This window comes from Leopardus geoffroyi, chromosome A3, assembly GCF_018350155.1.
Source record: "Leopardus geoffroyi isolate Oge1 chromosome A3, O.geoffroyi_Oge1_pat1.0, whole genome shotgun sequence".
NCBI classification, from domain to species: domain Eukaryota; kingdom Metazoa; phylum Chordata; class Mammalia; order Carnivora; family Felidae; genus Leopardus; species Leopardus geoffroyi.
Genome location: NC_059336.1, coordinates 115,384,674 through 115,412,060, shown reverse-complemented (window position 1 = coordinate 115,412,060; position 27,387 = coordinate 115,384,674). Strand labels below are relative to the sequence as shown.

Genomic DNA, 27,387 nt, shown 5'->3' with positions numbered 1-27,387 from the left:
TTTCACTCAAATGTGGAATTTAAGACACAAGACAAAGGAGCAAAGGGAAAAAAGAGAGACAAACCAGGAAACAGAGTCTTACCTACAGGGAACACACTATACTGATGGCTACCAGATGGGAGGTGGGTGGGGGGGATGGGGGAAATAGAAGAAGGAATTAAGAGCACACTTATGATGAGCCTTGAGTAATGCACAGAATTGCTGAATCGCTATATTGTACACCTGAAATTAATATAACACTCTACGTTAACTATAATTGAATTAAAATGAAAAACTTAATTAAAAAATGCGGTACACTGTGATATTGTGATATAAGAAGAAATATATACCTGGCTTCTGATCTTGGTTCACTGCACAAGAGCTTCTTTTTTTTTTTTTCTAATTTTTTTGATGTTTATGTATGTTTGAGAGAGAGAGAGAGAGAGAGAGAGAGAGAGAGAGAGAGAGAGAGAGACAGCGAGTGGGGAGGGGCAGAGAGAGAAGGAGACACAGAATCCGAAGCAGGCTCCAGGCTCTGAGCTGGGAGCACAGAGCCCTACATGGCTCGAACTCATGGACCATGAGATCATGACCTGACTGACTGAGCCACCCAGGTACCCCTATTTCACTAAGAGATTCTAAAGCCCTTGGGATTTCCTGAGAGATGGGGGGGACAGGGACATCTTTGTTATTCATAGTAATCCCCTTTCATGGAAACTGGCTTTACGCTAATGAGATGACTGGTCAGCTGGGGAACCAACCACTTGATTAGAGGGTTGGTACTTTCAGCATCATCCCCGCCCCCCTCACCTCTGTGACCGGAAGGATCTGGAAGGGCCTCCAGGGCCAGGCAAAGCCCTGAAATTAAAGGGTCTGTTTATAACCTACTATTTCTCAATCCAGACCTCTTCAGCGGGATTTTGCCAGAAAAAAAGGGGGAGAGAGCATTTTCTTAAACAGTGCTAAGTTCTGAGCTCTCCCAGTCTCAGGGAAGGCGGTCACAGGATGGGTATTAACCTCTGGGCCCACGTGTGAGAACTCTGCAAGGCCACCGAGGTGCTCTCGTCGGGACGAACGAAGCCGGGAAGGATTTCCCACTTTTCGGAGTGGTTCACATATCCCAATTCTTTCAGCCTCAACCCTGTCATTTTGCACAGGGAAGATGGTGTGGAGGCAACACGGAGGGCTCTGGTGCAGGTGGCGCTGGCCAGGGAATATCAGCCCAGTTCACATAATTCCCCCGACACTGTGTCCTCGTCTGTGAAATGGGTATGTGAAAAGTAACGGATCTCGTACTGCACAGAGCGGCCGTGGGAGTCAACTCAGGCAGAAAATGAAGGGCAGCAACGCTAAGCACTGATGCTGGTACCTTCTGGTGACTTCTGGAGATCAGGATGGGGGTGGGCAGACTTTGGGGAATATAAAATACCAATGGGAACATTAAAGAAAGTTGTTTTTTTTTTCATACTTTCAAAAGGAGTAACCGAGACATAGAAGAAACATACAGAATTCCAGAGTAATCTAAAGGCAGACAGAGGCAAGGAATAAAGGTTTCTCAGCATCCTGCCCACCTGCCTTGGCCTGTGGGCAAGGGTGATGCATGGCTGGAGGAAAGACAGAAGCCTCAGGAATTGGGTGACAAGGCCCAGTGAAAGTCTGCTGCCTTCTTCTCACAAAAGGCACTCATCAGGGCTCCCTTTCTGGAACCTTCTACCGTCTGGAAGAAATAGTTCTGGGCAGTTCTCTTGCCCAGGAAACTGCACGCGTCATGTAGCAGCTGCCGTTGGCAGCCCCATTTGCGGGCCTGCTGTGGGTCACAGTGTGATACAAAGAACTGGTCCCGGGCCTTGCCCTGCCGTACGACCGTGGGCAGGCCGCTCTACCTCAGCTTCTCCATCTCTAACGAGGACACAGCAATCTGTCCCACCCCCCTCCCAGAGGGCCTGGGGGGCATATGTGAAGTACTGGCCTGAGAGAGCCAAGAGGTGGGGGCTGTGGAATCCTGGCCTCAGTCAGCCTCACTGACCTCTTTGACTCTGTGCAGCAGGGGCTGGAGCCAGTCTCTGTTCACTTCACAGTGGCTGTCAAGGAAGGTCAGAGTGGTGCCCTGGGCAACACTGGCACCCCGGATCCGGGACCGGACCAGACCTGCAGTGGGGACAAACGGGCAAGTGGATGACCCCGTCCTTCCATCTTCCAGCAAGCTCGCGGGGGGAGCCACACGACACCCCCTGCACACTGAACATACACCCAGATGCACACACACACCCCAATCCCCGACATTCACGCTCCAAGGTCCTGCCCAGCTGCACGGACCTACCTTGCCGCTCTGTGTTGCGGATGCATTTCACCTTGGGCAACTTGATGAGTTGACTGCAGTCATCAGCTGTGAAGACAGAAGGTGACGCGGGGTGAATGCCCTGGGGTGGAGGTGAACCCGAAGAGTAGGTAAGTAAGGCAGCCCTACCTACTGTCCCTGCCCCCAGCCGCAGAGTCCTGTCCTGCCCCCAGGGTGTTTGTGGGTTTTGGATGAGGCCGACTGATTCTTCTATCAATATACAAACATGGCCCAGTCCATGCAAAGTGGCCTCAAGGGAGGCCTCTTTGGAGCAGGTCACATAGTGGTACCTGTATGGTTGCTGGCAAGCACTTCCAGATGGGAATTCTTAGGATGGCCACCTGGAGACTCTTCTCCGTTTCTATAGACCATGAAAAGCATGAGACGAGACTCTTGCTCACTCTAGTGGGGTCTAGCAAAAGCTGCTGGGAGACCACACAATGGATGAGATGAATTGTGGCGTTTCCTGTCTGATACCGGAGACCTTATCTGTCAAGTGATCTGTCCAGTGTATTCCATCACAGAACTGGCTTACCTCTCTCTCTACCATGCAGGGGAATGTGCCGGGATGGGCAGGAGACCCCGTCTTCAGCATCACCCCAGACCTGTCCTCTGGCTTGCCTGCCTGCCCCATTGCTTCCCTGACCCACCAAGTCTCTGAACTCCATATTGAGACCCCATCGTGTTGGTTTTGCTTCACTGTTTTACCACCCTTAGCCTCTCTTTGGCTCTGGACTCTATAGAGTGACAACAGAGACTCATAGAAGCTTCCTCTGGGCCAGGTACTGTTCCAAGCACTTTGAATGTGTGAACACATTTACTTGACTTTATTTTTTAATGTTTATTTATTTTTGAGAGAGAGAGAGAGAGAGAGAGGGAGAGAGCGAGCAGGGGAGGGGCAGAGAGAAAAGGGAGACACAGAATCAGAAGCAGGCTCCAGGCTCTGAGCTGTCAGCACAGAGCCGGATGCAGGGCTCAAATCCACGAACCGTGAGATCATGACCTGAGCTGAAGTCATGTGCTTAACCAACTGAGCCACCCAGGCGCCCCGTGTTAACACATTTAAATCCTTACATAAACTGTATAATTATAATGATCTCCATTTACAGTCAAGGAAAGCAAGGCATGTGGAAGTTACTAATTTGCCTGAGGTACGTAGCCAGTGATTGAGTAAGTGATAGGTCTAGGATTTGAAGCTGGGCAGTCTGGTTCCGTCTGTGCTCTAACCACGAAGCTGCTCCGCTTCTGAGTGAACCCAGCAGCATACCCTCCTCCGGCTCCAGTGCCAGGTGACCTGGCAGGACGAGTTTCTCCCCACCTCCAACTGCTTCCTCACTAGGGAAGGGAGATCAGCTCACCAAGTTTAAGTACTGAGAGTCCGATCTTATTGTTCTGGACCCAGCGCACAACTCACGTATGCATTACTCCCAGGGTTCTGAGGCCGTGCGGTGGGTGTGGGTGATAGCCTTCCCGCAGCAGACCCCAGGGTGGTAGTGGTTCCTAAGCCAGCTGCCAGCATGGGCACTCGGGGGGACAGATTCTACTCTCCTAGGACTTGGAGCTGTTCCCAGGGCCATTGCCTGCTTCCCCTGGTTTGTCACCGGAAAGAGGTGGCTCTGCCTGGAACTGCACCCAGGATGCTGGGATGATGGCTCTCATAGGAGGTGACCCTACCAACCCTTGAAGTCTGAGGATGCTTCCCCAACTGTCGTGCCCATCAAACTCAATATACACATGTCTGAGGACACCTGCATGCTCTTCTGGGGGCAAGAAGATATTGGGGGGGGGTGACCCAGGTTCTTTGATAGGACAACTTGGAAACGGTGATGACCAATGGCTGTAGGGTCAGAGGGCAGCTGCTCACTGCGTCATGGCCAGGTGATGGGATGCCCCACACGGCACCCTGCAGAGCCCACCCTGCGCCCCCCACAGGAATGCAAGGAGAGGGTGCTGCAGCCTGTGCTCGGGCTAGCAGATTGTCACAGATACGAGTCAGGCACCCCAAGCGATGGAAACTGCTCTGGGTCCCAGGGTCAATTCTCTGAAGGTTTCTATGTCCAGGATAGGGGACAGTGACATACATGTGTGTGCACACCTCCATGTGCACACGTGCACACACACACACACACACACACACACACACACACACACCCCAACCCAATCAAGGATCGACTAAATATACTGTGTAGGTCCTCAAAGACCCACAGCAGAGGACCCAACAAATTGTTTTTAAATGTAAGGTTTACCTCCCTCCTGAGCCCCACATCAACACTTGAAGTCTTCTATACCTGCTACAAGCCTAGGCTTCCCTCTATCCCCAGAGAACCGTGGGCAGGGAATAGAAACCTGTGTCTCCAGAGCAAGGGAGCACTGATACTCACGGTCATTGCTGAAGTCATCCACCAGTATGATTTCCTGGATCAGATTCATAGGAGTGCGGTTCAGTACGCTGTGAGGCGGAAGGATGGGAGATAATTAGGACTTCTAGCAGCTAAACGTATGCACTAACCCGAGCTTTAAATAGACACCACTGCATTTGAGGAATAAAAACTGGGAGCAACCAAAGGGCTTGTGCAGTCACGCCGCTCCCCTGTGCGCCCCTGGGATACAGCCCTGCTTTCCCCTAGTGAATGCCACCGCACCCACCCAGCACCCAGACAGAAACCCAGGAGTCCTCCTCAGCGATATCCCGAGACCCCACACCGAGTCAGTGACCAAGACTTGCTGGTCCCGCTAGAAAAGGTCGCTCAAACCACTTCCACCTCTTCCACTTCTGTCCCGGTTCAACCTCTCTTGCCGGATTTTTTGCAGCAGCCATGACCTGCCCGGGCTGTCCTCTGGGGGCCTCCAGAGTGAGCTTTCTGAAGCCTGGAGCTGACGTCTCATTGTGCGACTTTCCTCACCAATGCAAACAAGTTAAGTTGACAAAACCTTCACTGTCTAGACCCAAATCCTCAGCACGCTCTTCACTGTCTGGAGAAGGACCCCATTTCCAGCCTCCTCTCGCCTAGGGCCCTTATCGGGTGACATCCTGCTGGTTTGTAACCGAGAGCTGGGTCTGCCACACTGCCATGGCCTGATATGCCCCTTCTCTGTCGCAAGGACCAGTTCAACGTACTTCCTCCCCTAAGAGCTTTCCAGCTACTCAGTGAGAACGGATGGCTTTGGCTTCCTGAGGCTTCTATCATGCCTAACTCTGAGGGTTGGTTTTTGCTGGCCCCTCTGGGCAGAAAGGTCAAGTCTAGCCCAGGGGATCAGGGTCCTTGTCAGTACTGTGTTGCCAGAAGCCAGCTCAGAGCCGTGGCCCGCCATTCCCTCCAGGGATGTGTACTGCACACCTACTATGCGCTCAGCATTGCATTGGGTATACGAGGAACAGAGGGAACATCAGCTCTGCCTGCCAGATGCTCGGAGTCTAGGAGCTATTTACTACAAGCTGTGTGATCTTGGGCAAGTTACCTTACTGCTCTGTGCAGTAAGTGGCCCCATCTGTAAAATGGGGATAAGAACAGTAGTACCTTTTTCACAGGGCCGCTGGGAGAATTCGAGAGAAAATGTTTCCAGAGCATTTAGCACAAAGTCTGGCTCGGAGTAGTTGTCTGGCACTATTTTTGTGCGGCAGGAACAATTCTGGGATTGACTTCATGTGCTGGTCTGTGCTGCCGATGTGCACTCACAGGGCAAGGCTGGATTTCTGGGTTCCCTCAGGGTGTCGGGCCGTATTCCACTTCTGAACACCCCAAACCACGCAGTTCCTCAGACACCCTCGGGGCCACACCACCCACTGGGGGGTGCCCATGGCCTGGTGCGTGTTGGGGAGGGGGTTCAGCTGGTGCTGGGGGGGCACTGTGTGAGTCCCTCCTCTCAGGAGGGCCAATCTGAGCCCTGTTTCTGGTGAGCCGCCCTGTCTAAGCAGGATGCAGAGACTCTCCAGGAGGAGAACTTTGCCTGGAGCTACTTTTATTTATGTAGCCTTAATTCTCACCATGGCAACTGGTAGAAGGTGAGAGAGCAACCCCGACTCCAAGCCCTGAGCTGGCTGTTGGGAGGTGGGGACACGGAGGGGCAGGAGGTGGTGCGAGGAGACCCTTACCACACAGGATCAATTGACAGTCCCAAAGAAAACACACACCAACCCAACGACCAGTCTCCTGTTCAGACAGGGGAGGGGGGAGGGAGGCAGAAAGAGGGGGAAAAACCTGCTTGAAGAATACCCTCTAATGAGGTTTGATTAAGGCTGCAGCTTCTTCACGTGATTCCCCCCAAATCCCTGCCGGCTCTTTGAAATTCAAGAGTTCTCTTCTGTGAACATCAAAAGGTAAATCGCATGCAGCTCTGGGCTGGTTGAACTGAGAGATGATTAGCGAATAAAAAATGTCCAGGGTTTAAAAAAGAAAAAAAAAAAAAAAAAAACAGAAATCGTCAGCAGTAAGTGCTAATTAGACCATTTCCTGGTAACACCTGGCTTGTTTTTTGCTCCCCTAATCAGAGCAATTGGAGTGATAGCGGGGGCTCCGTGAACGTGGCCCTGGATTGGGAGAGCCTGAGGTGGCAGGTGCTCTGGGCTCCTGGGGTGGCTGGTGGAGAAAGGTCAAGTCTAGCCCAGGGGCTCGGCCTGGCCCAGCTGGTCCCCCAGGGGCCCCCTTTCTGAACCACCGCTGCCATTCCCACCACCCAGACCCTGCTTGCTCCATCCCTGGAGAGCTGTGCTCTCCCCAGTCCGTCCGCCAGGAGGCTTCACCAGCCCCTCTACCACCAAGCCAACTGTCCCTTTCCTCCAGCTTAGGAAAAGCCCGTCCCCCACTACGGCGTTCCATGCCCTTTCCACACAGCCTCTGAATGGGAGTGAGTGCTCACCTCACTAGCAGGCCCAGATCACGCCCTGCCTGGGAATTATTCTAGAACTGAGTCTCCTACACACGGCTCACTTCTCTGCCAGAGGGCAGCTAGGCAGAGAGCAACTACCTACACCTTCCACAATCTGCCTGCCGAGCCCTGATGGCGGGGGCCCCCACGGAGCACCCTGGGAGGCGGCGGGCACGGCGGTGTGAACGGCGTGGGAGGCCGGGCGGCCCCCAGCATCTCCTAGCTGTGCCATCCTGAACAAGACGCCAGGCCGCTCCCAGCCTTCGTTTTCATCTGTAATTACATTTTCCTTGTAAAGGCAGGCGATATTAATACTTGACCTACTTCACAGGCTCTTGTGCCTTATGAAATGAGGAAATGTATTTGAAATTGCTTTGTGAACTCTACGGTGCTGTATGCAGGCAGGGTTTCTCCAACGTTCCCTAAATGCCAGTGGGATGAAGACCTGAGGCGGGCTGACCGTTGAGTCTGGACCTTCTGGAGTCAGGCTGACTTGATATGTAGTAGAGCTACATATCCACCATTTGCTGGCTTGAGAGCTTCAGTAGGTACTGAGTCTCCAGCACCACAACTTCCTCGGCTGCCTGAAAGGTGCTCAGCATGGAGCGTGGCCCAGGGGCTGCTTTCAGAATCCAGGTAATTGATAATAATGATGATCCTGGTTCTCAAAGTGTGACCCCAGGGCAAGCAGCATCTGTGCTGCCTGGGCACTTATTAGAAATGCGAACGCTCGGGCCCCACGCCAGACGCACTGGGTTAGAATACCTGGGGATGGGACCTTCCAGGGGATTCTGATGCCTGCTCAAGTTTGAGAGCCCCTGCGTAACAACACTGCTGCGTCCCCGGGTGGGAGAGCATCAGGACCCCTGCCACTGTCCATTGTACAGGACCCCTCTGTGCCAGGCCCTGCCTGAACCCACTCACTCTTCTCCACCATCGTGTGAGGCAGTTATTACCGGTAGCTCTTGTTTTGCAGAAACAGAAACTGAGGCAGAGAGGTACAGGAGCTTGCCCAGGGCCACACAGTTGGTATGAGCAGAGCGGGCAAATCTGGCCCCGTGTCTCTTTTCTTATCCACCTTAACCTAAGAAGTTGTTCCCTCTAAATCCAGAGTTTTACCAAAAAAGAAAAAAAAAAGCAACAGTAAGGAGATTCAGGGTATAATCATGCATGCTCCAGAGCCCCCACGGGCAGTGTCGGGTTGAAGGACACTCCAAAAGGAAGGGGACAGCTCTGGGTCTCACATATACACAGGGACCCACTGCAATACCAAATAAAGATAAACCATTCCTTGGGGCTTGCTTCTGTCTCCTTAAGAAAAGAAGTCCCCTCACTGATCTGGGTTGTGATTCTCCCTGCCCCCATCACCCACCCCCATCATGCCACTGCCTAGCTCTGAGTACCTTCATGTACACCCTCCCAGCCCTCAGCCCTCACCCAGCTAACTCAGGAACTCAGGGGGCCAGAGAGCGAGGGCAGGGATGGGCAGAGGGGTGAAGGTTTAGTTAAGTGCTGGGGGGAGGGAGGGGGAGGAGAGGGTACATTCCGTCCTCCCCTTGAGCGTCTTTCCCTTGTGAGAGCCTGGCAGCAGAACCATCAGAATTCTAGAACATTAAAGATGAAAGATACTTTAGAGAAGATCCTTTCACTGATGACAAAGTGAGATAGGAAGAGCTCCTCATTCAGTCCTGTCTCAGTGGCTGGTGATTTATTTGTGCATGAAGATAGGGAATGGAAGGAAGAGAATCCCAAGGCAAATAATACCTGGCCATGGAAACTTCTAGAAGTAATCTTCCTTGCTTCCCCCCCTCCCCTAAAATTCACTTCCACCGTGCTTATGATATAAAAGCCCGTCTGTTTACACAGTTCTACTCTCATTCTGCTGTTTTCATATATCACACTTGGGTGTTATATCAGAAGTTCCTCAGAGGCAGGAAATAGGTCCATGGGCTCTCCTGGCAAAGTGCCCAGGAGTTTGGTGTGTGGTCTAGCACTTCATGGGTGTCTACTGAAAAGTATGGTGCTGATGCGCTGGTCCTAAGCCCTCTTTCAGAACACAGGGCACCAGGGTCTCGGAGGCAGTGCTCAGCAGGCTGGTGGACAGAGGCACTGGGTTACACCCTTAGCTGCCTCCCAACTTCCCCCCTTGAGCTAGAAACCTGAGTCTTGGCTCCTGTGCTTCCTAGCCCGGTGGCCTTGGGCCTCTGTTCACGTCAGGCACCCCTGACTTCAAAAGTTCCAGTTCCGGATGGGACTCCGACTGGACTGAGGCATAAAGTGTTCTGGAGACCATAAAGCCCAGCATACATTTAAAATACTAATGATATTATTATAAAGTATCATTATTACTATTGTAAAAGAGCAGCGAGAAGAAAAGAAAAACTGTGTCTTAGAGCTGAAAGGGAGGAGTCTACAGGGAGCACCTCAAGTGACCTTGAGAATATAAACACAGTGTTAGGGAACTATGGGGAGCCTGGGAGCCCCACAGGATAACACCCCCAAATGTTCCAGGTAATGTCTTCTTGTGGGAAATGTGGTAGAACTGGAAACATGAGGGATATTTTCATCTCCATCCTTACAGGTGTGGTCAGTGATCTGCCCAAGTCACACGGCCAGGAAGCAGTAGGGGAAGGACTTACTTGACCCCAGGTCTTGTGACCCCAGGTACCCGACAGCCTCTTTTGAGAGCTCACTCACCGTGCAGATATGGAGATAGCTAATGCTGTTCAAGCACTGACTCTATGCCCACCACAGTTCTCGGTCCCTTGTCTAACCCAAAGCAGCACTATGCGGTAGCTATGGTTATTATTCCCATTTTCTTGATCAGGCAACTGAGCCACAGGGAGCTTTGGTAAGGGGTGAATAAGATGCAGTCTTGCCCTAAAGGAGTTCACTGAAGATGACACCTGGGAAAAATGCATTAAGTGCTAGAGTGGGGATTTGTAGTAAGAAGTCCAGAGGAAGGCTCTAATGGTGTGTGCGCGTGCGTGTGCGTGTGCGTGTGTGTGTGTTAAGGGGGTGGAGGTGCGTGGTGTCAGAGGACTCCTAGAAAGAAGAAGAGAGGCCAGCCTGGAAGGTGAGGACTCTTGCTGATCCCAGTGCCCTTGTGGAAACATCTGGCAGACATAGTTTGTTCCAGAAACCCTGCCTACCCTGCCCAAGCAGACCGTGATGGCCATGGGGCTGTGGTCTGGTGTTTTCAAAGTAGTCACCTTCGTGCCACCATGTCCCTGCTCAGCCCAGAGGCTGAGAAACAACGTTTCTCCCTTCACCAGAAAAGACTCAGGTAAATCGGATCACCCCATACCCCTGTTCCCCCCCATATGCCCGCACTGGTTTACAAATCGGAAAGGTACTTTGTTAGTCTACTGCGAGACTCACAGTGACTCCTGACAGTGACTCAGGACATTTTCTGGTCAAGAGCTGAAGCCTTGTTGGGAAACCAAATGCAAACCTGGGGGCCTGGGGGGGCGAATACAGAAGCCAGGGCAGAAAAGGCAAGCAGCTGGCAGAAGGAAGCAGCCAGCCGGTTGCCAAGGACATCTGGGCAGCAGACAGAGTTGCCCCTGTAGACAGGGGGAAACAACACATACTCGGGCAGTTCCCTCCTTGCGTTTCTATGGGATGCACTGACCCTGCAAGGCAGACATTCATCGTAAGTGACAGGTGGCGCCGAAGACTTGGTGCCCGCCATCGGGGCGAGCCTGTCGCTGACTCCCTCCCATCACCCGGAGCTTCCCTACCTGCCCACAGCCAGGCACAGGAAGGTGTGGCTTAGTGATGGAAATGACAAGAGATTTCACCATGTTTGGTCATCCTCTCCTTGGCCCTCCTTCTCTGTGGGATCAGGTGACCATGCGATGCGCTGCCTTCCAGATAGGGATGGGCTCAAGCAGGACATGTGTCCCAGGGGCATGGAGGTATCGCAGGCACTTTATCCCAGGGCCGACCCCAACACCTCTATCAGGGATGCTGAACACCACCACCATCCACAGCCTTGCCTACAGAGGCTGCTAAGAACTGAGGTCAGAGTGCAAGGGTTTGAACCCTGCTTCACCACTGTTAGCTGAGCAACAGTGGGCTTTGATTCAGTACTTCCAAGTCTCAGTTTTCTCAGCTGCAGAGCGGGTACAGCAGTGGCCTCCCACCTCCCCAACGGACAGCATGAGCCGAGGCACATCTGCACACGAGGGGACCTCATGATCAATGGCTGCTATTGCCACCTTCGAAGATTGCCAATGCTGCTGGAGACTTGAAAGAGGAAGGGGGGCCGGATGGTGTTGAGGGGAGGGTGGGCATGGGGAGAGGGCTCCAGAGTTATGGGAGGGACATGGCATGGGGAAGGGAGGAAAAACAACCAGGGCCAGGTCTCCAGGGCCCTGTCTGTGCTCTGAGGGCAGTTTGCTGGGAGCTGGCACTGGGGCTTTTGCAGGTCACAGATTCATGCAGGCCACAAGCCAAGGTAAGGATGCACCTGTTACAGCAAGAGCAGACCCAGACTAGGAGCTGAGGGTGGGTGGAGAGGTGGAGCGGGGTTGAGGCTGCAACAGAAGATACGCAGCGGGGAAAGCAAATATCAGCACTGCCTTCAAGCTGTTCTGCCATGTGCCGCGGCTCCTGGCCACATGGAGGCTGTGGAGAGGTGTGGACTGGGACTTGCAGTGCCTGGCAGACCCAGGTTCTAATCCCAGCCCGATGCTGGGGTGGGGTATTTACTCAGTGTCACCCCTCAGCCCCCTTGTCAGCTGTGGAAGTTAGAGCTCATGTTCCAGAGACAGTCTAGCACGATGGTTAAGGGCGAGAGCTCCAGATCTTCTGTGGCTGCCACTGACCTCCAAGTTACCGACCACCTGGGGCCTCTGGCTATCCCCCTATAAAATGGGGTAAGAGCCGCCCTCACAGGAGGACGAAGAGCGACAGAATGGATGCATAACATGTATCAGACAGCACCTCCATGGAGTGGGACATGCCTGACATTCTTATCACAGGGCCAGCCTGCCAGTGAGCAGACCCGGTCTTCCCAAGGGCTGGGCCTCGAAGGGCTGATGGATGGATGGGGGGGGGGGGGGCTGTCTTACCTGCGGATGGTTCTAAGCAGTGTGGAGCGGGCCTCGTTGTGGAAGGTGATGATGATGCTGGTCGGGGGCAGGTCCGCACAGTACACCAGCAGGGTGCACCTGGGGAAGGAAAGGCAGGAGCACAGGTAAGACCTTCGGGGGCAAAGCAGATCTAAAGGGCTGGCACCAAGGGGCCAGGTGACTGGCGGTCGCCGGTATAGACAGATGGCTGGCATCTGGGAGGGCTGACCTGGTTGCACAGTGCAGATTAAGACCCCAGGGCAGGAAAGTTCCCAGAATGACTGAAGTTCAATTTCCTACCACCTCAGGGGAACTTGGGCTCGCATCCAAATTAAGTGAACGTGCAGAACAGAAATGTGGGATTTCTCACATGCCCGAATTCATGCATGGAGGTTCCTGGTAGCCACACAAAGCCACCCCAGGTCCTGGGCTCTGCTCCCCGGTCTGTGTCCATCCCAGACAGAGCCCCCACCGTGTCCTCGGCCGGCAGCTCCAGTTGACTGCACCAGGCTGACCCCTCACCTCCTGCCACACACAAACATGGAAATCTGGTGTGTTTAACAAGGCAGAGCCCTAAAACCCTGGCGCAGAGACAATAAAACCCCATCTTAAAAAAGCATTCATTTCCACGTGTCCAGGATCATTTCGTATGACAATTACATCTGGGGTAATTTCAATTTAATACCTTGCTGCAAGTGAAAATTGTAGCCCGCAGCCCGAAAATTACTATAATAATGAAAATAAACCCGCCAAGTGATGCCGGTGCCACCAGGGACTATCCCTGGGTAAGTGCTTCCTCCTGTTTGTCGCTCTTTCGGGGGCTGTCCAATTACGGGGAGTGGTATTAAATGAGGAAGTAAATAACAGACATTTGGTGAGTCAAACATGTCTTCATTTTCCAATTTCGTCCTAGGCTCAGGGCTTTGCATTTGGGGTCCAGAGATCCAAGGATGGACTCCCAGGGGACCGTGAACCCCCTGAAATTGTTTGCAAAGTCGGGTAGGCAAAGGTGCGGGTTGTAGCTTTCACTAGATTCTCAAAGAAGTCTGTGGCCGAAGACGCTTAATCTCAGTCCTAGGCCAGAGAGCCTGATGCCCCTGTGGCCTCCCTGATACGTGAACACGTTCCTCCAAGAGCAAACCCTAAACAGAACAGAGAAGGCTGGGCTCTTGTGCTCAGGGCCTGAGCAGATCTGGGTTTGGGTCACCCACCAGGAGCCAAGAATTGGGAAAGGGAGGCTCCAGGGGAAGAGACAGTGAAAAGGTAAGTCATGGCCTTTAGGCCTTCTCCTGTGGCTTCCAGAGAGACAACCCCTCACCACATCACATCAGCTGTACCTACTAAGAAAACCCCCTGGAATTCACCCCTTCTCTGTCATCCCTGTGGGCCCGGCTCCGAGAGTCCTGCACCTTCTGTCCCTGCCAGTCACATCCTGTGTGCCACACAGCTCCGCCCATGCCTTCCTCTGGCTTGAAGCCCTCAGTGGCTCCTGTTGCAAAAAGTCCAAACTCCCGACACAGCCCTCAAGACCTCCCACATTTGCAGCTCCCTATGTTGGCAGAACTCTCCACCACCACTCGCACTATGACTTCCGCATGGAGCAAAGTCCTTCCTCCCTTCTTCATCTAATGAGACCCTACTCATCCTTCGAGACCCTGAGCAATTTTCCCTTCTGCTGTGAAGGTGTTCCACACTCCCCCAGATAGGTAGTGACTTGTTCTTCGTGTACATGTCTCTCTTCTAGAGCTTCCTGATGGGACTGTCTCCCTCACTTGACTATGAGTTCCTCTAGGAAAGGACCCTTGTCTATCTCCATGGCCCTAGAACAAGAGTTAAGTATACTAGATGCCCATTCATGGGGAAAGGGAGAAAGAAATTCAGGAAATGCATTTCTAGGTCAACTGATGACTTAACCTTTGATGTCTTTCAAAGGTGTGGCAGCCAGCCTCCCAGAAGGCTTCCAGGAACTCTCACCTACGGGTCCTTGTGCCTTGTGTAGTTCTATCCCCCTCACTGAATCAGGGCTAGCTCCTATGACCAGCAGAATATGAGTGACAGTGGGTGACTTCCAAGGCTAAATCACCAAAGCACTGCCACCTGGAGGGAAGCCAGCTGCCAAGGACTTTCAGGCAGCTCGGCGGAGAGATGCCTGCGTGCAGAGGAACTGAGGCCTCTTGCCCACAGCCGGCACCAACTTGCCAGCCATGTGAACGAGCACCCTGGAAGTGAATCCGCCAGCTCCAGTCAAGCCTATAGATGACAGAAGCTTCAGCAGCTCTAAGCCAGAACCGCCCAGCCAGGATGCTCCCGATCGCTGGCCCACAAAGACTAGGAAGGTACGCCACACTTCCTACTGTTTTTAGGCTGCTACGTTTGGGAGGGGGGTGGTTTATTTATGCATTTGTTAGCTATCACAAAAAGAGAAGGAAAATGCCGCGACATGGTCCGCCGATGAGAAGAGCCCTTGACGTGGCCTATGTTTGTATACAGAGCTGAGTTTAAATTGGGAGCAACGAGAAGGAAGAGAGCAGGCGGCTGGTTGAGGTGGACGTGGTGGGGGCCCTCGGTTGCTGTACTGCAGGGTCCGTGAGGGCACAGAGAGGATAGAGATACCCAGGCAGAGGGGGAGGAGGCAGTGAGCATGGGCAGCACCAAAAGGAATGAGGTGGATGTCAGGGAGCAGAAGAATAACCATCTGTCTTCTGCAGGAAGCTAACAGAGCTGAGAGCTTCGCAGGACCTCCTTGTCTCCGTCAGAGATGGGGAGAAAGAGAGAGACCGAACTGAGTGACTCAGAAGGCCACTACTGCCAGGACTGTGCCAAGGGTCAGGTGCTAGGCACTGCCCTAGGGATGGATTTCCCTTCCGCAGCCTGGGAGGCAAGGGGGCCCCAAACCCTAGCTTTCGTGATGTAAGTTATTTAAGGACAACTTGATGCGGGAGGGTGGTAGTGGGAACAGCTGCTCAGAGAGCTTTTGGGGACAGAGACCCTTTCTCCTGCCTTGGCGACATCCAGCCCAGAGGCAGGCATGTTCATGTGCGACAACCCAGCAGTATGGACACACACAATGCTTGGAGGGCAGAGAGGCAGGCATCACTCTCCCCGGCTGGTGAAGTCTTCATGGAGCTGGAGGATGAGGTAGGGACGGACCGAGGGACATGGGGTATGGTGTCCCAGTCCCGGCACGATTCTGGACCCGCAGACTGAGTGCTGAGTGAGACAGGTCATAGAATACTAGCCTGGGGGTCATACGCTACTGACCAACAGTGGGACTGTGAGCAACCCCCCTCCTCCCCAGTCTGCTGTCTACTCATCTGTAAGACAGGTTGGACCCCAGGCCCTCCTGCTTAAGGCCCCCCCAGCATCAGTAATCAGAAGCTGTGATTATCGCTGACAGTGAATAAAACACAGTTAATCTGAAAGACCGTCAAAAAGACCATTTTCAGCTTAGGCTCAGCTGTGTTGCTGGACACCGAATTTTCTTTTCTGAACTGTTTCCTCATCTGGAAAGTGGAGACAATGATTTTTTAACTTGTAGAGATCCCCCCCCCCTCCCTAGATTATCACTATGTTGTTAGGTAACAGTCCATGCTTGACAAAACGGTAACTATCATTATTTTCAACGTCAAGTTCAAATGTGCGGACGGCTCCTCCCGTGGGGTAGTTCTGTCCTGTCTGACAGAGGGCGAGGGGCGCTGGGAGGCAAGAGGGGGCGAGAGAGCAAAGAACGTAGCATCAACGTTAGAGAGAGGAACCTGGGCTGTGATGTCAATGTGAATCCTGGATCTGCCGAAAACTGGCTGTGTGCCCTTGGGCACATCATTTGCCTTCTCAGAGCCCCAATTTGTCACCTATACAATGCAGACAAATACCTCCCTTGCAGGCTTGTCGTGAAGAACCCAGGCTGCAGGCAAAGCAGCACGTGTTTAACAGATGCTGAGAAGATGGTAGCTAGAATTATCATGACTACAGTGGCTGAACCTGCCTCCATGCACTGGTCCACGCTTATGGACCAGAACCTTGAACTCATGGTTCAGAAAAGGAAGGGGCCTTGGAGACGAGCCACTTCAACCTCTTAAACTGGGCAGAACTTGGTGGTGTGCCAGGCATTGGTGGGAGCCTGGGCCGTTGTGCTCCTGGACCTCACTCCCCTCCAGCCTCCTGTGCCTGCAGGATACAGGACAGGGGCTCCTCTCTAGGTGGGGCAGGAATCCCCTAAGCGCCCCAGCATGCACAACCCAGGGAGGGTAGGCAGCAGGGCAGAGCCTCACAACATGATGGCACGGGCAGCTTAGCCTGGCTGAGGGGACTTCAAGGCATCTTCCTTCTGCCCCTGGTCGCAGCACATCCACTGTCTCATCTGATCCTTGCAACAGCATCTGAGAACCTCCACTCCACACAAGAGGAAAACTGGGGCTCAGGCTCTCCCTCAAGGCCACACACCTGGTGAGGGATTCAGAAGAGCTGAACCCGGGTCCCGTGACTTTTAACTGTGATTTGTCTCTAGCGTCCTGCAGCCCCGCTTAGGGACAAGCACTAGGCACCGGCAGCAGCAAGGCAGAGAGGCTGAGAAAAATCCTTCAAACTGGACGCTGTGTGGAGAGTCAGCTCAGATGGCAGGCTCTCTGGGAGAGGGATCTAAAAGATTAATCAAACAGCAAGATCTATCAGGGACACCAGAGGAATGTCAAAAGCTGCAATGCTAAGATCTGGTACCCACAGACAGACAGGAAAGCTTGTTTATAATTTATTAAAGATTCAGGGGTTTTACTGGAGGGAAGAGTGAGTGAGCCGGAAAGATCAGGGCGGGGGTAGAGCCGGGAGGAAGGGCGGCCCATGCTGTGTGGGGAGACTGACGCCAGCCCGCCCGCCCGGGCTGCTGTCCCCATGGCCCCAGCACCTCCTGAATAACGTATGCTCCACTGAGCTCATTTCCCATGTGTAGTTTATTCTCTCCTGTTCCTCTCTTTTCTTTCTTTCTGAAAAATTCACCTGAGATTCTTGATTTCCCCAAGTTCAGCTGTGTCTCCAAGTGCTTCCTGAACCATCAACTTTTTGAGTGTTCAGGGCACTTACAGGCTGAGGACGCCTCCATAGTGGTTCTGAGATGCCGGCCCCGGGACACAGGTAGGAACTTCTCCCTCTTCCATCCCTTTCCATCACCAATCGCTGCTCCCCTGCTCGCCCTCCCCTCCCCACCCCTGCACCCCAACAGGTGCCAATGCGGCTATGACAGAAACGTACTAAGCAACAGTCAGTTACCCCAGAAATATAATGTACACATGCCTTCTATTTCATTGCACAAGCTCGTGACACCGGCACTTACAGCTGCCTGTAAGTGGTGTGAGGATATCAGCATCATCCCCATTTTATCAGTGGGCAACAGAGGCTCCTGGTGGTCCTAAGTGTGCCTGCTATAAGGCTGAGGCCAGTCCTCCTGAACATACACCTTCTCCTACAGCGTGCCATCCTTATGGAAGAAAAGACATGGTCATAAATGACAAACATTTGGGGTTTTATCCTGGAGTGTGGAAACAGGAGGGAGTGATGGAGAGGCAGATGCAGTAATTCTGAAGCAGAGACATAAGTATTTTTACCCAAATGTTGATGGAAAGGAAAAGCCACTGGACTCCCCTGCAACGGACATTGGCACCAAGTGTGAGAAGACAGACTCTTGAAGGCGGTCTGGTGTCCCAGAGGGGAGACTGAGGACAGTTAGAGAAAGAGGAAAGGTCACGCAAATATGTGGCTTGATGTAATGGAGATCAAACGAGCCTGTGGGCGGGGGGGTGGGAGGAGCGGGGGTGGGGTGGACACCCAGGGTGTGTCATTTATTTGGGAGCTTGGAACTTCACTTCTCTAAGCCTTAACTCCTGGTTTACAGGGATGACCTATCTACCTCAGGGAATGTTTTTAGACTACTACATAATGACCCCTACTGCCGGGCATGTAGTGAGTACCCTGCATAGTTAACACTCACCAAAACCTTCTGAGGGGCCACTGCTTAACGGACTCACTGCTGAACGGCTGAGGCACAGGGGGGCTGAGTAAGGTGCTGCAGCCAGTGCAGACATTTGAACCCAGGCCTGCCAGACGTCCTTGTCACCAGGCCACTATCATCACCATGCCATAACATCTCCTGGCCAGTACTGTTCCAAGCACAAGGGTATCCATAAGCCTCCAGCGGCTGCTCAGGTCCCACCTGCTCCCTGTGCTCTGTGTGGACCCATGTGCCCCCAATTCAAGTCACCAACCCAAGAAGCAGTTGCTACTGAGCTGGGACCTAGCCGTCGCAGTGACCTGCCCAGAGGAGAGGGACAGGCTGCCGTTCCTGGGCCAACTATTGGTTGGGCCACCGCAGGGGAATCCCGACAGGGGCTCTCACTCACCGCCAAGGTGGAGCCCGTGAAGGTGTGATTTCCATGAGGCTCTGGGAGGGGCAATTCATGAATACGTGTTCCTAAACGGAAAGCTGCTCCCCTCCCTCTGATTCCTTCAGACCCACACACACTGCAGAGGTCAGACTGAGGCAGAGAAATGGAATGGGCTGTCTTTTCTGTATGTTCCATTTCCTGAACTCTATGGCCACAAAGGCCAAGGGAAACACAGCTGTAAGACATAAAGTGAGGGTGGCACCAGTTTCCTGGGGGAACACTGTCCCCGAGGGAGCGACAGTCTGTGGATTCCCAGGTGCAGGGGCCTGTGGCACATCCTCTATCCCTCCCCAACCTTTGTCTCATCTCACCATGCCATGGTTCCAGCCCCGCAGAGGCCTCAGAGAGAATGCCATCTCTCCCCCTCATTCCCCAGACGCCAACACCCACCCCAAAGCTGGTGTGTGTGAGGAAGAATGAGGAGGGCAAAGCTCTTAGCCAAGAGAGCTTTCCAGAATGTCAGCTGCCTAACGACAGCGACAGGGAACATGCCACCAGCGTTTACGATCACAGATTCCGTTTTCAGAGCTGAGACCATCCAATACATTCCTGGCTCAGTTCTACATAAGGAAGCCTGCTCCCAGGCATGAGGAGAAGGAAGATGGCCCAAAAGGTATAAAATGCCAAACCTCTGCCTGGCCTCTAGGTCCAAGCCCAAGTCTTTAGAAGAGAAAAATGCAAGCAGTATGAAAAGTATGACAACTGTAAAATCAGAAATTCCTTTTAATCTCATTTCATGGGCAACACTGATACACTGTAAGGCATGAAATTTTTATTTCATGTCAATTTCACTGGGATTTCACATGCAGATTAATTTGTTCATCCACATAAACATATACTGCTCCTAGGTCTTGCCTCAGCATCTGTCCTCACTTAGTATTACAGAAATCCTGCATCGCATTAAAGGCACTTAGAGTCACTGCGATCTGCTACTCCATTATGCTGCCACATTTTAATTGGTGAACACTTTATTAAGTTCCTGTATTCTGGCAAGGGGTTTCGTGAGCCCTCAGGGCAGGGAAGCGAGCTGCCTAGAAACGTGGCTGGGTGCTGTGGTGGGCAGCAGATGGCCTCCACCCCCCAAGTCCTTGTGTAGTGCCCTCCTCTGGGAAGTGGGCTGACCCTGGGGACTGGCTTCTCAGGAACAGAATACAGCTAAAGTAACAGGATACCGCTTCTGTGATTAGGTTAGGAAAGACTGGGCTTCCATCTTTCTGGCCTGCATACTTTGGTGAAGGAAGCTGCCATGTTGGGGAGTCCCACGTGGCAAGGAATTGAGCGTGGCCTCTGGTCAATGGCCTGTGAGGGACTGAATCCTGCCTACAACCACACAAGGGAGCTTGGATGAGGGTTCAGCCCAGTTATGCCAGCAGCTCTTGCTGACTCTTGATCACTGTTTGTGAGAGCCAACAGTCAAGGACCCACCTGGGCCATGCCTGAATGCCTGGCCCGCAGAAAATGAGATTATAAACATCCTTTTAGGCCACTAAATTGTGGGTAATGTGTTATGCAGCAATAGGCAAGGAATACAAGTACCCTTAGCTACCTGGAAAAACAAGTTCAGCAGCTGTTTGTCAGTCCACTGGGGTCAAAGGCAAATTCTCTTGGGTAGTTGGTGGAAGAGTTAAGCCATTGCATCATGGTTCTCCCCACAAAGTGCTCCCAGAGCCCCCACACCTCCATTCCACTGGATGATCTAGGTGTGGGTGCCCAGGAGACCCACATACAGAGAGACGTTCTCCAGTGGTACCTTTTGGAGTTCTTCCAATTTTTATAGATTCAGCTCCCTCAGCGGTTCTTAATATGAACCATACAATACATAGAATATTGTTGACTCTCTTCTCACTTCTCCCATGGATGGTACATAATAGGAGCCTTCCACATGCACGGAAGAGAAGTTAATTCAGTTCATACAATGGATGTCCTGGGGCTTTAAGGCTTAATTCTCTGGCAGAAAGGTTGACCTAGATGGTGTCGTGGACACCCCTCCATGAACATAAGGCCATTTAACAGAGGACTTGATCTCAGGGTGAGCCTACTTAGGCCAACAAACGCTTTCCCTTGCACCAACATCACCATATTCCTGGTTGACTCTACCTGTCAGGCCAGCTCAGGGCCTGCAGTTCACTTCTGCCTCCTCAGAGTACCCTCCTTGATTTCTCGGCCACCTACTCCCAGCACAATCAGATTTCTAAGAAAACCTACATCTTGACCATTCTAGGGTACTTCCACCATCCGAGTCATTGCAGCCTGTAGATCAGAACAGTGTTCCCAGAAAACAGCACTGCAAGCCCATTTTCCTGGCAATGTAAGAGGGCCCCATAGGGTCTTTGCTGACAACTGGGAAGCTAACTGGGGAAGGAGAGCACTATGATGTAAGAGGCCAGGATATCTGGACTCCCCTAGAGTCTGGCTCAGTCTTGCTTCTACTTTATTTTGCAGCCCTCAGCAGCTGGAAGACCTTTCTCTCTCTCTCTTTCTTTTTTAATATGAAATTTATTGTCAAATTGGTTTCCATACAATACCCAGTGCTCATCCCAACAGGTGCCCTCCTCAATGCCCATCACCCACCCTCCCCTCCCTCCCACCCCCCATAAACCCTCAGTTTAGTCTCAGTTTTCAAGAGTCTCTTATGGTTTGGCTCCCTCCCTCTCTGACTTTTTTTCCCCCTTCCCCTCCCCCATGGTCTTCTGTTAAGTTCCTCAGGATCCACATAAGAGTGAAAACATATGGTATCTTTCTCTGTATGACTTATTTCACTTAGCATAACACTCTCCAGTTCCATCCACGTTGCTACAAAAGGCCATATTTCATTCTTTCTCATTGCCAAGTAGTATTCCATTATGTATATAAACCACAATTTCTTTATCCATTTGTCAGTTGATGGACATTTAGGCTCTTTCCATAATTTGGCTATTGTTGAAAGTGCTGCTATAAACATTGGGGTACAAGTGCCCCTATGCTTTTTGGCTCCAGACAAACCCCTGAGTTCCTGCAACACTAGAGAGTACTTGCTTAGGCACTCCCTACACCACGAGCTGTTGGACAGTGTCTCCAGGAGAAGCCCGTGCATGCTCTGCGAATAATGTGTACACACGTCAAATCAGTTGGGCAAATGAGAAATACTGGACAAATACTAGATCACCTTATTCATGATCTATCGATGAACATGAACACGGTAAATGTTCTGAAACCTCTGCGAGCTTATTGTTTACCAAGATTTGACCTCAGAACCTGACCTCTCCCCACCCTTGCACCTTTCCCCACCCCCCCCATCCTACAATCCCTTGCCCATAATGAGAACTCAGCTATTTACTGGGTATATGATGAGTAAAGCATAGCATTTAACATCCTACCAAAAAGAATTCTGTGGGACACAGGTTTAGAAAATGTTGGTTCCAGCTCCCTCTTTTTTCAGATGAGGACACGGAGCCCCAGAACAGTGCACTGACCTGCCCAAGGCCACCCTGCTAGTTAGTGGTCAAGCTAAGATCTTCTGGGCCTTACTACTGAACTCGCTGTTTCCTTAAGGCAACCAAGATTGGGGGCGAGGGGCTGTCAGATGATACAGAGAGGCCCAAGGCTCCAGTCCACATGGGGTCACTATCCACTTCTGCCTCTCAGTGTCCTTAACCACCCTCTCCCTGCCAAATCCTACCACCAAGGTCCCTAGTACATCTCTACCTCTAATGGAAACTTTTTAGTCTTTGTCTTACTTGTTATCTCTGTAGCATCTGACACTGAGGGTCACACATTTTATTAAATACTTGGTTCTTTGCTCTTGGCTTTCGTGAAATCACCTTAGTGTGGCTATTCTCTTCTTAGGCTGTCTCTTCTGGGTTCTCCTTTTCTTTCTTTCCCTCATCTAAAATTCTAGTGTTCCCCCCCAAATTCTCTTAAACCATCTTATCTTCAGGCTCCTCTTTGGATTACTCAACTTTTTTCTAAGGCTTCAATTTCCTATCTGTTTTCTAATGACCCCAACCTCATCCCTCATCCTGATGAGCACCTTCTCTTGGATGTCCCCATGAGGTGACCTCTTCACCCACCCTCTGCCTCCAGCACCTCGGCCAAGCCTGCTGAGCCCTTTGTGTTCCCCAGATCACCATCTACAGTGTGCCCAAACCCAAGAGATATTCTTGAATCCTGCTTCTCCCCCACCCCCCCAACCTAATTAAAGGCCTAGTTCCACCAATCTTTACTTAACTCTCCGCCTGGCTGTTTCTCTACATTACCATCATGTCTTCTCTGGATTACTGCAGCAACTTCCAAGCTGGCTTTATCTCCTTCCAATCTATCCTGCATGCTGCAGCTAGAATGATCTTTCCATACTGCCAATTTTTAATGCATTTCAATGCTGCCCTACTGCTCATGAAATAAAGTTGAAACTCCTAATCACGGCTTACCATCCCAGTGACCCAGCACCACTTCTGACTCCTCCCCTCCATGATCCTAGTTTCTGCCATGTTCTTCTGCCTGACCCCCTCCTTCTCTCTCTGGACTTCTCTGCAGGCATGGCCTCCCTCCTGCATGTCTGAAATGTACTCTCCTCTCTTCCCAGGCCAGGCAGTCTTCTCTTCTTCTAATCTTGGCTTGGAAGTTACTTTCCCCAGAAAGCATTTCTTGATCTCCCAAGGCTTTTCCAGTGTATGGAAGTATACTTTTTCCCCCCTAGGACACCTCTGTAATTTATTACCAAACACTGCGAACTTACTTTTCTGTCCCCTGTACTGTCAGCTGTAGCAAAAACAAGGACACATTTGTGGTTGTGACCTCAGAATGTAGCACGGTGATTAAGCACAGTAGATACACAACACGTGTCTGAAGAAACGAGTGGATGCGTGTGTGAGGGAGGAAGTAGGTGGGCTCCCACCAGGGCAAAGCCAGAGAGGACACTGTCCCTTGCCAAGTTATGAGTGACACCAGCTCAAGGGAACTGCTGAGCTATAAGATGAGCCAGGTGCCAAGGTCAGTCATACAGAGAAGAGATACCAGACAAGTCACCAAAACTGAAGCTGGAGTATGCAGCCACAGTGGCAAAAACTGGGAGCCTCGGGCGATGGCTGTCCTGGGACACAGCTGGGACAGTCATCTGGTGCCTGTGCAGAGCTCTGGCGTGTTCTGTGTAGCACAGGAAATACCCAGCTGTGTTTACAGGGCTAGAATGTTCCTCTTGGTTACCAAAGTCTCAGGGACGAGGAACAAGGCGTCCACAAGGGAGATGGGACAGACTGACTGCTACCTGACCGGGATGCCAGACATGGCCCAGACACCCTCTTCACCCGGACTCATGCTGTCCAATATGGTGGACACTGGGCACTAGAGTGTGAAAGACACACGAGACTTCAAAGACTCTGTATGAAAAAGAATGCAAAATAGTTCATCACACTCATGGCATGTCAAAATATTTGGGTACACTGAATTAAGTAAAACATATCATTAAAGTTAATTTCACTTGTTTCCTTTGCTTTTAAAATGGGACTACTAGAAAATTTTACAGTACCCATGTGGCTGACACCTATTTCCATTGGACATCACTGTCCTTGGTATTACTGAACCTTAGCTTGTATGCAATCCAGTTTCAGATTTTAGTATTAGTGTCAGGCAATGGTTTCTAGATGATGGGTTCTTTTGTAGGAGTAAAATAAAACTCAAAAAATTATAAAGACCAGGATGCCTGGGTGGCTCAGTTGGTTAAGTGTCCAACTTCAGCTCAGGTCGTGATCTCACGGTTCGTGAGTCTGAGCCCTGCAACAGACTCTCTGCTGCCAGCACAGAGCCCTCTTTGGATTCTCTGTCCCCTTCCCTTCTCTCTCCCCGCTTGTGCGCTCTCTCTCAAAACTAATTAAACATTTAAAAAATTATAAAGATCGTTACTAGATTTGCAACATTTTATTTTGCAGGAGAGGATATCTGGTAAAGACCCCATCCTCTAATATCATTTCATAAAAGAAAGGGGGTTTGGGATGCCTGAGTGGCTCAGTCAGTTGAGCGTCCGACTTCGGCTCAGGTCATGATCTCGCGGTTTGTGAGTTCGAGCCCTGCGTCGGGCTCTGTGCTGACAGCTCAGAGCCTGGAGTCTGCTTCAGATTCTGTGTCTCTCTCTCTCTCTCTCTCTCTCTGCCCCTCCCTGCTCATGCTCTGTCTCTCTGTCTCTCAATAATAAAGAAACGTTAAAAAAAATTAAAAAAAAAAATGAAGGGGTTTAAACACTAAGGCTGCTATTTAATTTAAAATTAAACACTATTTAATTTCATAATAATTAAAAACCCTTTAAATTGTAAAATTAAGCTTTAAGAAAATCTTTCTCATGGCCTCCTCTCTCCCCCAACACCGACGATCAGAGTTGCACTGATTCCCATGTGAAAGTACAGCTCAAAGATCCGTCCACTAACTTATATGAGGCTGTGTTTGACCACCCCCGCCATGGCATGGACACCAGACACTGAGGACAGGCCATCTCCACTCGGCTCTGGACCCAGCAGCCCCTGCTCCGTTCTTGGGGGGTGCTGATGCTAATATGTCAGTATGGTTTTTCCAATCTCCTATCCCCATTTTTTACCTCCTCCCACACTTTTGCTGCCCATACAACCTGGGCTCAGGACGTACCCCTGACTGGGAAATACAGCTGCCTGGGGCTGTATTTAGGCCTCGTAGAAATGGCCACTGCTCCACTCTGCACAGGACCCCTTTCCTTGTTTTTTCCAGACAACTGATTCGGCTGTGTTATGTTGACCAGCTCCTTCGAAATCACTGGGACCCTGCGGTTCGGGGGAAACCATGGGTAGACAGAAGTGCCTTCTCTCCAGGATGAGAAACTGCTCTCGGGAGGCAGCAAAGAGGCCTCTCTTGGGTTGCTGCCAGGATCTGCGTTAGCTGGTAGCGGGCACCACCCAGATGGCAGCTATGTGCGTGTGCGCGTGTGCCTGGGAGTGTGTGCATACGTGCGTGTGCACACACATAGGGGATAATGTGCTCAAAAGGCAAGTGCAGAGTGTAGCTGGGACCAGGAAGTGTGGAGGTGGGCCAAGGCCTATTTTTGAAACGTTTCTGGAAAAGATTCCTCGGTGTCTGGGACGAGGGCTCCTTCAAGTCTTATTTTAGCCCTGCTTGAATCACATTACACAATAGTAATAACAGACAACACCTACTGAACCCTGGCTCCGTCTCAGGTCTCCTTCCAAGAGCTTTAGATCTGCGCAATGATTCTCAGAGGTAGGTGCTGGGACTCCTCCTCTCTCGTTCTGGAGGGGACTGTGAGGGCAGGTCAGTAAGCAGCAGAGCCTCCATCTAAAACCAGGTGGGCTGACTCCCGGCTCTGTGCTCTCACAGGCTCCACTACGGGACCCTTGGATGGTCATCCGACCTGCGGGCTCCCAGCCTTTATTTCACACTGGCCTTTCTCTCTGTCTTTGGTCTTGAAGGGCACATGCTGGAAGGTTCTGGAAAGAGGGAAAAATAACAAGTATCTCCCCTGCTAAAGAATGGTATCTCCCTTTGATGTTCCCTGAGCTATTATTTCCTGATATTTCTCAGACTTTCCAGCTAAAGGATCAGAGAATAGTCAGTCCTTCATTTTACCTTTTGCCTTCAGTCCTCAGACTGAAGTAGCTGAGATAAAACCTGTGGTCTAGTGACTCCAGGAATGTATCCAGGCCCAGCCCACCGAGCTCAGGAATGGTCTGGTTGAGGGCCAAGTGTCCCTTACCTCTTCTTCTCTGGTGGACTGACAACGGTGTGCCCCCTGGAAGGTCCGAGGTAGGGAGGTAAGCAGCAAAGCCTTCCCATACCTTCCCAAGCCCTCCTAGGCAGTCCATCCAACCATCCCCAAGTCAGCCTGCCCCACATTCTGCCGCCACCCCACCTTTCATTTTCACTTCCATCTGCCCAAGTTGGGTCCACACCCTTGCAGCTCCTAGACTATTCTTCCGCCTATAGAGTCTCCCCTTCATCTCCTTCCTCCCTGCTTTCCACACTAATGTCCCTAACACATGCTTCACACACCACTCTACCCTCACACACCTTCACCCTACCCTCACTCTGTTCCTTGAAGCCAAGCCCTGACCGCATCCCAAGGTCGCCCCATTGGGCTAACCCGCAGCCTTGCCCCACAGTTCTCCTGCCTGAACCTTCCAGCCCTGCTAACCTGGTTCACTCACTCACCTCCAGCACAATCTCCACACACCCCCCCATCCCCAACCCCCATCCCCATCTTCCTGTCCAGGGCTGCCGAAATTATAGCTTTTGTGCCACCCACGTCAGCCCCTACTACCACGCTTCTCGTGGGAGTTACTCCGTTGTCTGCAAAGCTATACTGTCTTCTCCGTGGGCAGGGCCCACTTTTCTACTTCTTCTTGTTCTCAAGGCAAGTTAGCCAACCAACCAGAGTCAATGTCCTCATCTCTAAACCCGAATCACAGCAAGGTGGCTGGGAGGCTTAGCCGGGAGAACATATACAAGGTGCCTACCATGTGTCATGGGAATAGTTTGATCAATAAACATTGGCTGTTTGTGGTCCCGGATTTATGCGCTAACACAGAGAATCCTTTGTTGAGTGAAGGTGGTTTTAAATTTCCCGTGATTTGATTTCCTCCCTCTGTTCCGGAGGATTCTTTCCCGCACCTGCACTCCCAACCCTTATGTTTTCAGTAGACAGTTTGAGAGTGAATCCATCCAGTGAGATGCCCTTTGA

At 51.6% G+C, this 27,387-nt stretch overlaps 1 protein-coding gene across 6 annotated transcripts in view; it reads right to left on the bottom strand.

Annotated features, from left to right (window-relative positions):
- The window catches only part of GALNT14 (polypeptide N-acetylgalactosaminyltransferase 14), a 208,995-nt gene that overhangs the window by 37,355 nt on the left and 144,253 nt on the right, over nucleotides 1-27,387 (bottom strand). For all 6 annotated transcript variants that reach the window (XM_045447249.1, XM_045447253.1, XM_045447254.1 and 3 more), the window contains exons 3-6: nucleotides 12,262-12,360; nucleotides 4,699-4,766; nucleotides 2,300-2,365; nucleotides 2,006-2,127 (exon numbers count right to left, since the gene is read on the bottom strand). In XM_045447249.1, the coding sequence (XP_045303205.1) occupies nucleotides 2,006-2,127; nucleotides 2,300-2,365; nucleotides 4,699-4,766; nucleotides 12,262-12,360 (355 nt within the window). The remainder of the gene's footprint in view (nucleotides 1-2,005; nucleotides 2,128-2,299; nucleotides 2,366-4,698; nucleotides 4,767-12,261; nucleotides 12,361-27,387) is intronic.